Raw genomic sequence first — 17,798 nt, forward strand, 5'->3', positions numbered from 1 at the left:
GGCAGAGGAAGTCTTTGATGGCACGGAGACTTCAGTACAGGGGGTAAGCTCAGTCCAAGTCCTAGGAGTTTCTTCTCAAACAGAAATATACCACAAAGTCCAGTCTTTGTTCTCTTCCACAGGCAGAAGCAGCAACTGCAGGATAGCCCAACAAAGCACAGTCACAGGCAGGGGCATCTCGTCTCCTCAGCACTTCAGCTCTTCAACTCTTCTCCTTGGCAGAGGTTTCTCTTGGTTCCAGAAGCAAATCAAAAAATCTGGGGTTTTGGGCCCACTACTTATACCCCTTTTTGCCCTTGAAGTAGGCAAACTAAAAAGGAAAGTTTCTGTTCTTCACAAGGTCCTGCCTTGGCCAGGCCTTGCTCCAGACACATACCAGGAGGTTGGAGACTGCATTGTGAGAGGGCAGGCCCAGCTCATTCAGGTGAAAGTGACCACTCCTCCCTCCACTGTAGCCCAGATGGCACATCAGGATATGCAGCTACACCCCAGCTCCCTTTGTGTCACTTTCTAGAGGGGACTCACAAACAGCCCAAATGTCAGTCTGACCTAGGCAGTTAAAACACAAGCAGGCAGAGTCACAGAATAGTTTAAGCATGAAAATGACCCTTTCTAAAAGTGTTATTTTCAAACTGACAAGTTAAAAAACAACTTTACCAAAAGATGTATTTTTAAATTGTGAGTTCAGAGACACCAAACACCAACTTTGCATCTGCTCTCAAAGGGAAACTGCACTTTAAGAATATTTAAAGGTGGCCCCCATGTTAACCTATGAGAGAGATAGGCTTTGCAACTGTGAAAAACAAATTTGGCAGTATTTCACTGTTAGGACATGTAAAAAACACATAAGTACATGTCCTACCTTTAACATACACTGAACCCCATCCAGTGCACTACCTAGGGACTACCTTAGGGGTGCCTTACATGTATAAAAAGGAAAGGTTTGGGCTTGGCAAGTGGGTACACTTGCCAAGTTGAATTGGCAGTTTACAACTGCACACCCAGACACTGCAGTGACAGGTATGAGCCATGTTTACCTGGCTACTTATGTGAGTGGCACAATCAGTGCTGCAGGCCCAATAGTAGCATTCGATTTACAGGCCCTAGGCAACACTAGTGCACTTTGCTAGAGGCTTACCAGTAAATCAAATATGCCCATAATGGAAAAGCCAATTACACATACAATTTCACATAGGGAGCACTTGCACTTTAGCAACGGTCAGCAGTGATAAAGCACCCAGAGTAACAAAACAGCAAAAACAGAGTCCAGCACATAGCAAAAACCTGGGAAATAGAGGCAAAAGGTTAGGGGAGACCACGCTAAGAATGCTAGATCTAACAATTATGCAATAATTAATGCATCCAATAAATTCCAAACACCCCATTGTCAGATTAGTGTCAAGACCTTTCTCGCAATCAGGTCCATTGAAATGAAAAGATGTACAGCACAATGTCTTCACTTCACAGTGTTGTTACATCTCATCAGAGTATTAAATAATTACAGCTATAAAAATAAACAAATATTTATTCATGGCAAAAAATATGTATATATGTAACTTTATTATTTTCTTTCAATAGAAGATTCTCTACTTGTCTCTCTTTCTCATTGTGATGATAGATTCATGATGTTGCAGCGTCTCAGCTGAGTAATCAAATATCATTGCTAGAAAGCACGTATATGACCATTTACAGTGAAACTGTTGATTTTTATATATAACTGTGATAAGCTATATGTTCTCTCGAAGGAAGATTATTTACTTGGCTGAACTGCCTACCTTCTTTTGGTAATGATATATTCATGTTGTTGCGGTCTTGCATTTCAATAGCCAAAAATTACAGCTCAACAAAGTGCAGCTAATTATTCTATTTTATTTAATGTGCTTGTGGTAACCCATCCTTTTTTCCATAGAAGTTTTTATTTTAGCCTAGCCTCCTCACTTGTCACTCTCAATGTAATGATAGCTCCGAAACTCAAACCCACAATTGCAGTTACATAATCATTTTAATTATCATTGTAATTCTAGGTTTTCAAACAGAATAATAGGCATTCATGGATTTACAATTTAGAAAAAAAATCCTTCATAACAATACCATTCCGGGCAGTATTGACAATCAAAATTCACATTAGAAAAATCTCACAATGAACGATCAATAGAATATAGCACAAGAAAACGACAAAATAGAAACCTTACAGTTACTACATAATCTTCTGCTAAAATAGCTCTACTTTCGCAATATTTATTACCGGCAGAGTTTTTAATGCTCTATATTCTTGCTATAATGTTAGATCCTAATCCCATATTTTCTCTTAGGAACCCGGTAACAACATGCTGTTTGTACAGAGGTGTAGGTTTTGTCACCTGAGAGTACAGGTAGTGTGAAAGATTAGGTTACAATATAATATTTTGATGATTTCAATTAATTCAGCTAATGTGTTTGTGCACCATATTTAACATATAGAAATATATGATGAGTATAGCTGTCAAACTATGGAGTTGAGCCCAAACCAGCTCAATTGACCTGTAAGCTGTCCCCTGATCAAAGAGTAAATACAAAATTACAGACATACTTTATTATTGTACTGTACATGCCACATTACTTCCTAAAGCCAAGCACATCAGTAGTTACACATATAGTTAATTCCATACTTATCTAATCCACTGGTACTTGCTGGCACTCCTTGTTGGTTTTAATAATTGTGGAACTCTTGGATGTCCAACTGGATTGAACCTGTATGGAGTGTTAACTTAATATCCATGATGTCCTTCTTTTTCTGTTGAATGACATCTCATCATGTAATTGTCTGCCATGATAACTGGCATTTAGTTCTTTCTCTCACTGTTCATATGTCCTAATTCCCTATTTATTTTGCCTCGCCTTGCAAAAACGGTGTTCATTATCTGTCAACGCTTTGTTGGATTACCACAAGCTGTCGTAAACGTAGAAGCCAGTTTATAATGTCTGGGTATTTCAGTACATTATCTGTCTTTTTAGCGTTTTTCACATATTCAACGAGGATGATGGAGAGGAATATATACTATTTTATTGGGGACAACAGAAGGATCTCAGCTTTACACGAAAATCACTGACCTGATTAAGGGTTGCTATGGTGTATTCAACCACTGTCAGTGTGGGTGCAAGCGACACTTTTTCATCACACTGCTGGTTGATAACTTACTAGATGTATATTATTGTCAACGACGATTGTCACCTGAAGAGGTTATCTCTGACATGGGAGAAGTCACTTTGTGGGATAACCCTCAAAACATCTATGTTATCTATTGTTAGTGGTGGAATTCCTACCAGAATATTTGAATACTTGATTAAAAGAGGCGGTTGCTCTTTGGGTCCTAAAGCAGGAGTGCATTGCCAGCACCAAAAATCCACGCTCCTTAGCCATTGGTAATCTTCCAAGAAAGCCACTATCTACATTTTGATCCTTCAGCATGGTAACACTGCCAAACATGGTATGGGGAAAAGTCACCCTAGGCTGGGTAGAGCTTTTGCCACTGTTGAGCGTTCATGCCAATCGGCCAATCTGTAACAGCTTTGCTCAAAGAGTGGGAGGAGCTTTTATCAGCAGGACATCTGCTATCCACCACCTTCCTAACAGGGCAGAGGAACAGGGGATTTGTAGAACGAAATCAGGCTGGTTGCAATCAAAATTCTTGATACAATGTGTAATATTTCTGGCCTATTGTCATTTGATAACACAATGAAAACCGACAGAAACCATGAACAAATACAAATTTGGGTACATCCAGGTTCGTTGGTTTGGAAGCAGATAGCATATCGCATTGCAAACTTCCATGAGACGTTCTATAAGCTTTGTCCTGTGCACAGCGTTCTATTTTGTTATTATCTGAAGAAAAGAACCAGGCTGGCCGCGTATTGCTTTCAATGTACACTGAAAGGGTCTGCTGCTGTGCCAGAATGCTTGAAAAGCTGAAGACATAATCCAATCGAAACATTCATTATTTTTTATAAGTAACCTTACTGGCATGCTTCAGAATTATAGTTCCAGCCACATAGAGAGACAGTATTTGGATATCATACAAGTAACACACTTTTCTTATCCATTGGCAAATGATGTTATATTTAAGCCTTTCCCAATTCCAAAGCAGCTTGCGGACGAGCACAGCTTAATTTTGACATAACCAGCTATGCAACTATACCATCATACATTACAGAAAGGCCTTCATAAATATGGTACAGCTACAGTTTTTTTTTTTCAAATCAATAACTTCACAAAAGAAAAATATGTCGTAAGGTTTTCAAAGAACATGTTAATTCTTTCAAACATATGACATAGACCCAATTGATTACTTTTTCATCATGTGCCTCTATATCATAACGTTACCTGTACACTTTTTTAAATTACTGTTTCGTTTCCCATGCGATCCAAGCTTGCACCCAAAATTCTCCTCCCAAAATTCTGCAAACCACACATTTCTTCGATTATTAGCCAGGCTGCGGCTTCTGAAATAGCGATCAAATGCTGTTGAAAAAAAAGGAGAAAAAGAATTATTATTGACAAATGTATGCACTTTTTCTGTGAAAAATTTTGCTGTCAAGAGTAAGTTGTAATGTTGTTTGAAGAACATGAGGAAAGGCTTGCTTGTATCACTGGGTACAATTATAAATCAACCATGAAGGTCATTCGTAAAATTATCCCCCACTGACTAGTTCTGTCGAGTTTTTTTTAGGGCCAACCCTTTGTGGGGGAGATTTTTCCGCCTAAAGAGTAGGCTGTTACGCTTTTTTTTGGGAAGAATCAACTTTTTAAAGTGATTGTTTACTCGCTGAGCCATCTTGACAGCATGCAAATTGTCATAATGATATCATTCATTCACTTATATGTCCGCATTGCAGCTATCCAGTCTGACCAGCAGAAAGAAGAAAAGGTGAAGCACACTGTCCCATTATTACATGACATATTCCCAGAAGTCAAGCCAGAGTGGAAGGCGTCCAGGTATTCTTAAGTAATTCACAATATGGGCTAGTGGCTCATTAATCCGACAGAATTTCAGCAAACATCAGGGTATTTATTTTCCACATTCTCCCGTACATAAAACCATGATCCAGCTCAGAAGAGCCTTGTCTTGTTACTAAAAGGTCTAGTCCTTCACTGAAATTAAAACTTACACCAAATAATTTTCCCTCATGTTCCCAGAGTCCCCCAGACACATCATAATCTTTTCCAGCCTGGCAGTCGATAAAGGCATTCTTCTCTTGAAACGAGACTGGCAGCTCGTAAAATATGTTTATAGGGTACACAAGTGAATAATGCATACTGCATCTTGGAGGTGTGCCTTCCGCCATGAAAAGATAGGTCCAGGGTAAAGTTACTCCAAGAGCATCTATTAAACTGCATGTAGCCCAGAGAACCTGTAATAGGTATGCATTAAATATGACCAGTAGCCTTGGGATGATTTTTAATTGGTCCTGTATTTCTAAGTATGTGTACTAATCATGCTACATGTACATCCCTTTGAGCTGCTGTCTATTTTTTGGGACTGAGCGCAGAGCGCTCAGTCCCATTTCTAATCTCTCTTTGGGGGATTTTAACCACACCCATGTTATGTCAGTCACTTTCATTGGTTCATGGGCTTGCCTTGTAAAATCCGCTTGTTTTCATTCGTGAAAAGTATGCATATGTCATGCCTTTTCCGATGTTTAGCCCTCCTCGACAGCACTGGTAAACTACTGGAAACATACAAGACTCCATATTTTACGTATGGTTTCCGGACAACTTTTTCTCTTTATTTTGTGCTCCTTTTTTTTTTTCATTTAATGTGTCATGAAAAGTCCGGTTAGGAGTTCACAACGTTAATAGCTCTAACTCAATGTAATGCGAAACCCGTTGCATTGTAAATGCTTGTTTTTTTTGCTGTCTGACAATCTCGTGGCCATAAATTGTTCTTCCTCGATGGCCCATTTCTGTGGTCTGTTAGGTAGCATCTTAATCAAGTGCCAGAGTTAAAATGACCTTGTTGCGAGACCTGTTGCTGCTTACCCAGACACCCCATTTTCATTCAGTGCATTCGGAACCTCTGCCAAACGTGCAAAATCATATAGCGGTTGCAAACCCTAAAACTTGTGACAGCTAAAAGGCATTTTGTAATGTACAAAACACCTTTTTTGTGATTCAGTAACAAGTTACTGAATCGCAAGTGGGTTTTGACGGTATCCCATATAGCTATTTGGAAGAGGCGTCTTTAGGTAATTCCTTCAAAATAGTGACTCGCTATGGTACGTGTCAATGGTTTGCAACTGAAATCTTATAACAAAACATTGAAATCCCAACACTGAGTGGTAAGCCCCTAGTGACCCCCTCCACTTCATGAATGTAAAAGAAAAGTATGTTGAGGAGTATGTAACGATTCAGGAGACCACTCCCTACTCTTCTACACATATTTTAAAAGATTAGAACTTCTTGTTTTTTAAACACAGACCCATAATGGGTTATGCCTATCAATCCAGCCGGATTTTTTGCTTTTTTGATCATCTGCTTTTTTACCTTACTGTGGGTGAGCCTCACAGCTGGTGACTCATCCATGGGAAACTCATGGTAAATGGACTCCGCATGTTTATTGCCAGTGTCCGCCTTTTAGGATAATGCTTCTACAATGCTGCAGGGGTAAAGGACACTTGGCTGGTTACACAGGAACACATGCACACATGTAGAAGTTGCACATGTGAGACTCCTGTCATTTGCAGATTTGTAACTGCGCACAGGTAGCCTGGTGCAGAGGGCACTATACAGGACTGGATATGAACCTGGGGAAGGCCTCATAATGGTAGTATACACTCATAGGGAAAACTGGTGTGAATTACTGTCTTGTCTGTAGTGACACTCCATTAGCCACCTATGAGGAAGACTTCCTTAGGGTGCAGTTTGCTTTGCTTTGGCCTACAGACACCAGCGATGTATAGAACTGAGGTGGACTCTGTATGCCAAACCCAAATTTGAGAGTTCCATGAAGACATCTGTACAGCTTATGGGTTATCCAGGATTGTCATAGTTCTCTTGTTCAGCTCAGGATCCGAGCCTGGGCCTTTTGTCACCTTGCTGTGCCAAATTAATTACATTTCTTTCCAGAAGCAGGAAAAAAGCACCCCCATACAAAGGGAGCAATTAACAGTGCTTCACTCAGCTCCTGAGAAGTAAAGAGGTGGGGATAAAGGATCTGCATCAATCATTCAGCTGTCACTCTGAACCAGGGATGGGCCAGTTCAATCCCAATGCACATAGGAGGGAGCCCAGGCCTCTGAAGCCAACACAGGAGAGAGGTCCCCTTTTTAGATTTGGTGGGTAAGGCCCTGGCAGGAATGTCAGTGAGGGGCAGAGAGGAGGCCCGCAAAGGAGATATAACTAGTGACCCTTGGGTAACGCCATTTTTAATTGTCCAGCTGCCTGGTTGGGACAAGGGCGGAGAGGTGATGTGGCACCCCAGAATGGGCCAGGGAGGACTCGCTTCTAGAAACTTCTGCTCCCTCGTAAAAGGTGTTGATCAAGGAGGAGAGCACTTTCTTGGCTGTGATTTTCTGCTGGACAATGAAACTTGAGGTGGCAGCCATGGACAACTGGAAGAAAGAACTCTGGACTAAGGACTTTGACTACCCTCAGGACCACTGGGGATCTTCACAGAATCAGGAAAGGAGGTCCCCTAGATCCCTAACGACCAGCTGGGAAAAAGAACTGGACTTCTGTGCCAAGGAAGAGAGAAGCCCCAGAGGAAAAAAGCGCAGGAAGAATGGTGAGGAAAGTCAATGGAGTCAGCTCCGTGCAAAAGTTGCCAACTTGGAGGCCAGCAAGACGCCTCAGGAAAGTGCTCCAGGTGAATAGGGCTTACCAGCAGGAGTAAAACAAGCCCAAAAGCATGCAAAATGGCTCAACGGGGCCCAAGATATGAGAGGAAAAAGGATTCGACCTTTGACTTCCCCAGGGCAATCAGTCAGGAACCACATGGAGCTCTGCTGCAGCATCAGAAACTACTCTGAGGGTGGGCCAGGGGCCGGGGTTCACCACAAAAAACATCGACTATTTTTAATCTCTGAGAGGGGCAGGCGTGGGGCACCTTCCTGAGAACTCAGGAGCCCTGGGGACCACAACTCTCAGGCTGGTCTCTTGTTCTGGGGGGCTAGTATCCCAGCTCTGGTCCCCCTCTATTACAACTGATGTGGGAGTGCCATCGCAGTCCCCCAAAGAGAGAGAAGGAGGGGGAGCCCAGCATCCTAACTCCGGGTCCCAAAAGAGAGGAGGAGGATGGGGGAGTGCCAGAACACTTCCCCATACATGGTGGGCCTCCCCTGCTCCCTGTGCCAGTGTTTGGGGATAATGACTGGCCCCGACAAAACAACCACCCTGCCTGCAAGAGTATGAAGTTGAGAAAACTGCTGCTAGCTCCCGCGGTCAGCAGAAGAGAGGCTACTTGTGCGGTAGTGGGCTGGGGCGGCCGGGTGTAGATCTCTGAGCTGGCCTCAACTCGCATTGGCCTTTAAGGTGCCTGAGTGGGACCAGGCACCCGAAGATAAAAAAAGAAAAAAGAAAAAAGAAAAAAAAGGAAACTGCTGGGAATTTTTGTTTAGTTCAAACACTCCCAAGGCTAGAGCATGTTTTCTACAGCTGGCAGTGCAGTGCCCTCTGGGGACTAAGTTCATAGCTGCAAGGTTTGTGGCCTAAAGATGGTTAAAGAAGGCTCGAGGACATGGTGGATTGAGAAATGCTTTATTAAAGGACAGTTTGTCACATGGATTTAAATAATGCTTTACTGACAAGTGTTCTTCATGACAGTTTGATAATACTTACCCTCAAACTATTATTCGGCATGAGTTTAAGCACTGCTTTATTCAAAGGGTTGTTATTCCCGACATTAGCCCATATTCCTGAGAGGCTGAAACGCTTAATTTTTTATGATGCAAGCAGCTTACTGCAAAGCCTGATTACTCATGATAAGTGCAGAAGAGTACAGCATCCTTAATTACTGATAATGTGGGCATATAATTAGTAGGCTTGCCTATTCACGATACGTGCAGAGGAATTATGGTTACTAGAGTTAGTGAATGAAGTATTACTTGACCTGTGATCCTAAGTTTAAACTGTGACAGCATCCACCAGCTTCTGCATATTTGTAAATTATTGCGTAGTATTGAGTAATGTGTGTAAATAAATGCACTTTTTCTTTTGTAAAGAAAAGCACAGACTGGACAATTATTTATTGAGTGTTCTTATTGTGTGCCTGCGAATGGTGATTACTAGCCTACACAAATAAAATGGGGTGTTTGCTCCCCAGTGGAAGGTGAATGTTGACAAATTACTTGTGAAGGGCACACAAATAATGGCTTGTTTTCTCACAATAATTTATTTTGTGTTGTGTGACTTTCTTATTGTTTGGTGCTTCTAAATGTTTTACACTAGTTCCTTTGTTTACGACTTAAAGCCTCAACTACCAGGGTTGAGATAAAGGTTTAACAAATGAGTCTGATGTAACCCAGTAAGATCTCACACCCACACCATATAATACACTACAATCCATACAGCCACCAATCGTAGCAAGCCACAATTTGTGAGTTACTTTATGAATATGTATGATGTAGATGGAATTATCACTCACTACCATTAAGAATTGTAGACCTATTAATACATAGATCAGGTCACAAAATTCCAAACTGGTCCCAAAAATGCTAGTTACAATTTGGAGAATATTGGAAATGCCGGTTGACCTAATATGTTGTGCCCCAGTCAATAAGGATTTTTAGACCACTGCTTAAGGTCAAAAATAAATACATGAGGTTTTCATGTATTTATTTTTCCACAGAACATGCAACCTATCATTCATTGATGATGAAAAGTCTTAATAGGGAGCCAAATCCCTTTCAACAGGGTGTTACTCTTCTAATTCATGTGAGTTCCCTTTTAAATATCCATCATCTTCTTTGCCTTAACCATTCCCTACGTATATAAAACAAGGATTTGTGAATGATCTTTCTCCCACATGTTCAATCAGCAATTCCTTCAGAAAACCCTGAAATGTATACCTCTCTTCCCTCTGCTAGGGGGACTTCTAAATTACAACCCACACAGTAGTGTTGAAGCACTGAAGATATCCCTTACAAATGTGTATTACAGTAGACTAAAAAAGCACATTCATTAAACTAACAGAGGTATAATTAGAATTCAGAGTATCAGGGTTACACATAGTTCTCAAGTGGAGTGATTTAAACAGACAGGTTGTGAAAGGTCTCCTGAAAGTAGGAGGAGGTGGACAGAGTCTAATGATTTCTGGAAGTGACTGTTGATTCAAATCAAAAATAATTTTGGACAATTAGGAGAAACTCCAATCATTCTCTCATTTATGAGGTTTACAAAGAAACTCATAAAAAGAAAATGATAATGATGTACGCATGCATGAATTATTTACTAAAGATAACATTTTAAAGAAGGGAAAGAAAATGATAATAAGGCCTTATGAATTATGAGATCACCATGTACCCTGCAGATCCATTTTGTTTCACCCAAAGGTTTTGGCTGTTTTAGGAGTTACTGGGGGAATCAGACTTAGGGCCTGATTTAGAGTTTGCATCACAAACGTGACGGATATTCCTTACTGCGATATTATGATCCCTAATATGCTATGGAAATCGCAATATGGCGGACAAGATATCTGTCACGTTTGACTTCAGAATTTGCGGCGGCTACACTCCTGTCTGCACATAAAAAAGAAGCACATAAATTTAGAGGTACTGTCATATACAAAACATGATTTTCAATTAGATGCTGTCCTAGTATACACACCCAGCCAACCAGAGTGGATGCGCCAATATGGAAAAACACCAGTTGGGCTGATTAGTCCATCAAAAATACCAAGGCACACAATGAACGTCCAATGAGTACACGTCTGTTGTAGATACACAAAATTCTCCAACATGCATTGTGTGATAGTTCATGATTTGTTCTTATAGGCAACGTATCCAGTGCGTTTGAACAACATTGTGAATTATTCTCATAGGCAACCTATCCAGTGCATTTGAACATCCGACACATGTTTCATCATCAAGACTTTATCAATAACTGCAAAGAAAATATACAAGGTGTCGTAATCATGTACATACATGAAAACAGGAATGCTACTTAAATCATGAGTTAAGAGCACACGACCTCACTGAGTCAATCAGCCAGTGAGCACCAGCCTGATACTAAGAGTGATATATGACAACAGGACCAGAACAGAATCCAGGCATACAATGTATGAACTTTGCAGACTTTCGTGTATAGGTCATTGTAAGCAACAAGTAAGGCCATAAATCCAAAAAGATAAGTGAATCATTACTAATTACTGAATCTAAAAAGTGTATCACTCAAGTAAGTATACAGATAAAGCAAAAATCAGTGTACTCAAAACTTCATGTAATTATCCATTAAATGCATGTGGATGTCCCGTTTTGTAAATTCTGCTAAAAATAAAAATAAAAGCGAAAAAATAAACTAATCAAAACCCTCGGTCAGCATACAGCCCCATATATCACATACCCTAGTAGTCACAATTTGTTGCCAGTCCTGTTGGGTGTGATAACCCCGTGGACGCTGACAATTGCTAAAGACCTGAGGCCAAGACGGAGGCGGTTACCTATGTTATGCGAGAAAGGCGAAGCTCTCAGCCAGCCAGAAGGTGCAGTTATCATGACTGATGCTATAAACCAAGTGTGAACACAGACCCCCTTTGTACTACAGCCATGTCATGCCAACTAAGGCCAAATCCGGATCTACCTACCCCATTAGTGTTCAAGGTATGTGAAAAGAATACAGCTCATTTGGTCGTGGTTGATCTTGGTCAATGGCTTCACAGTAACCTGAAAATGGACGTAAATATACTAGGTGAACTCCATGTACTAAGGGCAGGGTGCCGTAAATATATTTAAGTATAGTTAATAACATAACTGAAATACAATACGCATGTTGAGTAAAGTACTGGATGTTAGTCAAATGCTGAGGCCATGATAAGCCTAAAAATGGGGATAAAGCGGTAAATAAGAAAATGGCAAGAGTCCTAATAAGTCTTTTATTGATAATACGCTATTACAGCGAGCCACTCGCCTATTTGTTGGTGCAAAAGTCCTTCATACATGGTGAGGCCAGGTGCGGGAAAACTGGGATGATTGTAGACGCCCCCTAAATTTTGCCCCCATTTTTCACTTATTCTGGTGACTCTAATGCTGCCCTGGGCACTGCTAAACAGTCCCAGGGCCTGTGCTCTGATGAAAATGGATATGCAAATTAGGCTAATTATAACCGACAGTACCAAGCTACCTATAAGTCCCCACTATATGGTAGGGCATGTAGGTTAGGGGGAACCAGCATATGTAGTACACCCATAGGTGTACTGCTATGGTGCCCAGTGTCATTATAAAGGCAGGCTGCCTTGCTAGTTGCTTTTAAGTTGAAGTTAACCCCAAATTATACTTTGGAATTAAAAGTACTTCCAAAGTCCTAAGCTACCTCAGTTTTACATATAAGCCACCCCTAAGGTCTGCCTTAAGTGTCCCCAGGGTTGGAAGCAGTATAACTATAAGCAGTGACTTTATAAAAGATGTTTTATAAGCCCTGGTGAGGGAAAAATAGCTAAATCGTTTTTCACTATTGTAGTGAATGGGCTCCATAGGCTTTATAAAATCTTTTTTTTAACAGGAAGGAGCTAATTATGGCATGTTTATTATCAAATTAAAAGTTATAATTAATCTAACAACTTGCCACTGTGGGTTTTGATATAAATAGTACCTAGAAAGAGTTTTAGAACTCTTACTCAAAGTTACCAGTTTTAGCCCTGCGGTGCCCTGGTCTGATTGGTCAGCCTCTGGCAGCACGAGCTGTTGACTTCCCCACAGCTGGCTGCTAGAGCTCCTCTCAGAGCAGCAGGAGGAGATAGCGCTGGCGGAATCACCCCAGCGGGAACCAAGTTGCCTAGTTGCCCGTGTTAGTACCAGGGAAAGCTGGGATTGCACTTTCTGTGCAGGCAATTCGACAGCTGGAAAAGGAGTGGAGCTCTGAGAAGCCGCTGTGCCACTAGCCTGGAGCATGAGGTGTGTCTGGGCATTAGAGGAGCTCCTGATGGTGGGAAGACCGGGCAAGGTCTCCCCACAGGAATCTTCCCGCCAGTCCATTTGCCAGGAGGCTGCCGCCACCCGTAGACGCAGAGGCATGCTGTGGTTCTTCGTTCCCTCTGGCGGGTCCAGTGAAGAGCGCTGAGACCGCACCAGACAAAGCCCAGGACGCACCCCGAGGCAAGGCTCCAATTGGAAGACAGCAACTGCACCTCGAGGATGCAGGCAGCTGCTGTGACTTGGTTGGTGTTCGACCCCGTGTAGGAGACCCAGAGAGGCCACCCAGCCGGGTAGGTGGTCTGCGCACCCCTCCCGACTTGTGCTCACCACTTAGAAGGGGGTAGGCCGTGGCAGTACGTCTTCCTGGATGTCTGTAGCAAGCCAGTGTGGTGATCCTCGATGGAGGTCCCCAGTCCTGCCAGTAATCTGTTTCCATTACCACATTATCCCTAATAGGAGCCCAGAAGCTCCTTTCGCTGGGCAGAGGATGCTGCAATTACCATATACCTTTTAAAAGAAGCGCAGACGCGCTGTAACCTTCGTTTAGAAGATGTTGCTGGGAATAATCCTGTCCAGTGCATTTGTTTTGGGTGATAAGAATGACCTGCCATTTGGGTAATGTTTTTTCCATGTGGCTAGAGGACAGTGTTTTGGCTTTCATGATTATGTGTTTATTCTGACATGTGCATTCATGATAATGATGTCAATCTGACTACTGCTTCTGTTACAGAATAACCAGTAACCCATATGTTTACCTGACTACTGCATAATGTTGCAGAGTACTAGTAACCTTTGTGATGTTCTGATAACTGCTTGTGTAGCAGGGTATTTCTGATGCATGTCGTTTTTGGTCAAATGATGTTTTATGCAATACAGTTTATTTTTATATAACTGGGTGTTGTATTTCCTTTGTGGTGTATTTATTGTGTCCCGTGTGGTGTATGTTTTGCAATCGCTTTACACATTGCTTCTGGGATAAGGCTAACTGCTCGATCCAAGCTACAAAGGGGGTGAGCAGGGGTTATTTTAGGTGTGTAACTACCTGGCCCTGACTAGAGTGAGGGGTTCCGCCTCAGTTAGGTGCATACCCTAGCCAACCAGAAACCCAATTTCTAACTACCCAGAGGAAGTGACCATGACAGGAGGATGTAAGGCAGAGTAGGCCCTGCAAAAAGGACAGCCAGTTTTCTCACTGTCTTACTCACCTGACAAGCCAGGTAGACTCTCCCAGGTTTGGGCTGATTCTCATGGGCATGTTGGTTGGGAGGGGCCTGTGTTGGAAAACTGGACTGATTGCAGAAGCCCCCCTAACTTTTTCCCCCATTTTTCATTTATGCGGGTGATTTTCTGACCCTGATGGTGCCCTGGGCACTGCTAAAGAGTTCCAGGGCCGGTGCTCTGATTAAAATGGATATGCAAATTAGGCTAATTATAATTGGCTGTATCAACCTACCTATAAGTCCATGCTATATGGTAGGGCATGTAGATGTGGGGGCCCCGGTATAGGTGCACTGCTGTGGTGCCCAGTGTCATTTTAAAGGCAGGCCTGCCTTGCTGGCTGTTTTTAATGTAAAGTTAACTTCAAATTCGACTTTGGAATTAGAAGTAATTCCAAAGTCCTAAACTACCCTATTTTTACTTATGAGCCAATGCTGAGTTCTGCCTTAAGTGTCCCCAGGGTTGGGGGTGCAGTGTAACTATAAGCAGAGACTTTATGAAATATGCCTTATAAGCCATGGTGAAGGAAAGATAGCTAAATCTGTTTCCCCCATTGTAGTGAATGAGCTCCACAGGCTAACGTGGCGAGACTTTATTTTAAAATAATAAAGTCTTATTTTCCATAGGAAGGAGCTAAATGTGGCATGTTTAGTATCAAATTAAAAGTAATAATAAATCCATCAAATTGCCACTGGTTTTCCTGCGTATGTATCCTGTCTTTTGAGGGATAGTTTGTTTCCTCTGCAGCATATTACTAGCTCTAATAAAAAAGTGAATTACTCATGGAAGAATTTGTGGATTGTCCTGTAGAATTAGAAGACTCAATACTAGTACTGCTAGAGATACTCAATATATCTGTCTCACTGTTTGAAGCCACTGTTTGTAAATTAGCAGTGCCCCTAGGGCTAGATTCTCCAGATGTGTTGGTTTTGACATGATCAAATGTACATGCATACGTAAAGGCCCTGCAGTTCTTGTAGTCATTATCATCCCTTCACAGCTTTCCATTTTCTTTCTCCTTAATATAACGTTGGTGATTGTGAAGAACTTCTTCTAAAATAGTTCATGATTTATTCTCATTGGCAACTTATCCAGTGCATTTGTGATGGAGTAACCTGTCCAAAAAACGCAAACTCTAAATCAGGCCTTTAGTAATTCCACATTCATAAGGCAACCCACAGAGACCAACTTGAAATTCCTCAGTTACTTCAACCCCAGAGTTGCTGGTGGCCCCTCTCATTGGTATTTCCATGAGGCATGCAGTTTTGAATGGGATACATTAAGAAGGAATCCCTAAAATGTCAATGTATACGGGGCTCAATGTGAGAATTAGGGACCAGAAGGCAGAGTTGATGTCACAGTGATTTTGCAATGCATTTTGCAGACTCCCTCCCACTCTCTCTGCCATAATCTTCATGCCACCAGTTATACATACCATGTCATGAACAGGGAGCAGTACTGACATTAGCTACCAGTGAGGGAAGATGTGGCTTGTGTAGCAGTGCACCTCAAGGGCTCAGGACTGGTGGTATCCTCATGTGTTCCTTTCCTGAGCTTTTTGGTAGCATCAGGGTTTCTGCAGTGGCCAATGGCAGACTTTGGGGCAAAACCGCTGGGATGCCATAAAATTCCCAATATTTCTTTCACATTACCAGCCACATGCAGTAGTAGGACAATCATCATGGGGCCCCTTTACCATGCCACTTCCCTGGCACTACTGCTTAGTAAACTAGGAGAAAAAAGCGATGGCAATTTTACTACTGGACCACGGTCTGGTAAGTAGAAAATGTACAGTAGGTGAGTTGCTGATATTTTGTGAACAGTAATAGCATTACGACTAGACAAGACATTTTTAGAAATGCTCACAAAGTCCACTTACAAACTGGACTGGAAAAGAGAAACAATTCATGACTTTCACTGAAGATGTGAACTTTTACCATAGATTTATTTGTCCACCTACTCTTCACCAGAATTTGTCACTGAACAGTTAATATTGTACCATTCAATGGGGCAAGTACAGTAGGTGAGTTACTGACATTTTGTGAACAGTAATACCATTACTACTGGACTGGACATGTTTAGAAATGCTCACATAGTCCACTTACAAACTGGGCTGGAAAAGAAAACAATTCATGACTTTCACTGAAGATGTGAACTTTTACCATAGATGCATTTGTCTGCCTACTCTTCACCAGACTTTGTCACTGAACAGTTAATATAGTACCCTTCACTAGAGCACAAGAAATCACAGGATTTGGAATTTTAATGTACTAAATTCCTCCTATACTTATTTTGTCCCTAAACCCAGATTAAAATTATGATGCAAATTGCACACTGTAGGTGTTTGGCTTGCCAGATTTTCATTAGGCAAAAACCTGATGCAAATCTTGTAGAAACAAGGGCCTAATTTTGTGTGTGTGCACACCTCAAAGCACACACTACCCCCTGTTTGTCGTTCAAAACTCAGATGGGGTGTAAGCTGTTGAACGAGTAAATATCAGTGTCTGCTCTATCATTATTTAAGGACTGTATAAATTGCATCCTCTATTGAGCATGTGGGTCTAGCAACTGTTTCCCTCCAACTTACTAATGAGAAACCACAAAAATATTATCTGGGCATGTGCCTAACACTGATACAAATGTAACTAAGTCGTTTGGGGATTAGATGCTTGTAGCTTGATAGTTTGTTCAAGCCAAAAAATAATGATGACATTGAATTAAAATAGTAAAATGTAGTGTTTAGGCGTCTAGCGATTGTAACGTTGAAGAATGTGGGTCTGGGACTTTTCTTACATGCTATCATACAGATGTTCGGGTGCAAAATGAAATGTCTATATTGAAATGGTACTGGAGGTGCACAATTTGCCAGGTGTATTATTGTGTAACAATATTATTTATTTTGCTGTCATGTTTATTGTATTCTAGTACCTGGGATTTTGCAATCCCGGTATAATCGCCTGGCTATAATTTCCTTATAATCGCCAACTTGTGAGGCACCCAGTCACCAATTATGAAGAAAAGATGTCAGAACTCAACGGTAATAAGTTACTGAAGTTGAGTTCTGATGTTACAATGCCTGCCACCATTTCATATTTGATTTTGTGTTGTATCAATCCAAACCTATATCGAGATATATCTCTTAGTGAGGCACATCTGCCATGTTTCAAAAACAGTTATGATGTTTTCTGAACACTATATGAATTGTAGGGCATTCTCACCCTCTCTATCCATAAATTGTCCATTCAAGGGCCACTATAAGAAACTGGGTTACTGGTTGACTGATGTGTGAGCCCTGGTCAAGCAGGGTAACCACAATCCTTGTCAGGGGGAGGCACAAACCAACCCCAAAATTAACCTGTGCTCAAACGTTTGGTAGCTTGGCACATGGCATTCAGGCTTCACTCAGAGGTAATGTGTAAAGCATTTGTGCAACATTTCAAGCAGTAATAAAGTGACAAACACCACACAATAAGGATCCA

At 41.5% G+C, this 17,798-nt stretch overlaps 1 protein-coding gene across 2 annotated transcripts in view; it reads right to left on the reverse strand.

The window, feature by feature from the left end:
• Window positions 1–17,798, reverse strand: part of GRM8 (glutamate metabotropic receptor 8) — a 2,784,122-nt gene that overhangs the window by 1,469,956 nt on the left and 1,296,368 nt on the right. For both annotated transcript variants that reach the window (XM_069229648.1, XM_069229650.1), the window contains exon 6: window positions 4,361–4,498. In XM_069229648.1, the coding sequence (XP_069085749.1) occupies window positions 4,361–4,498 (138 nt within the window). The remainder of the gene's footprint in view (window positions 1–4,360; window positions 4,499–17,798) is intronic.

The sequence above is a fragment of the Pleurodeles waltl genome, chromosome 4_1, assembly GCF_031143425.1.
Source record: "Pleurodeles waltl isolate 20211129_DDA chromosome 4_1, aPleWal1.hap1.20221129, whole genome shotgun sequence".
Classification (NCBI taxonomy): Eukaryota; Metazoa; Chordata; class Amphibia; order Caudata; family Salamandridae; genus Pleurodeles; species Pleurodeles waltl.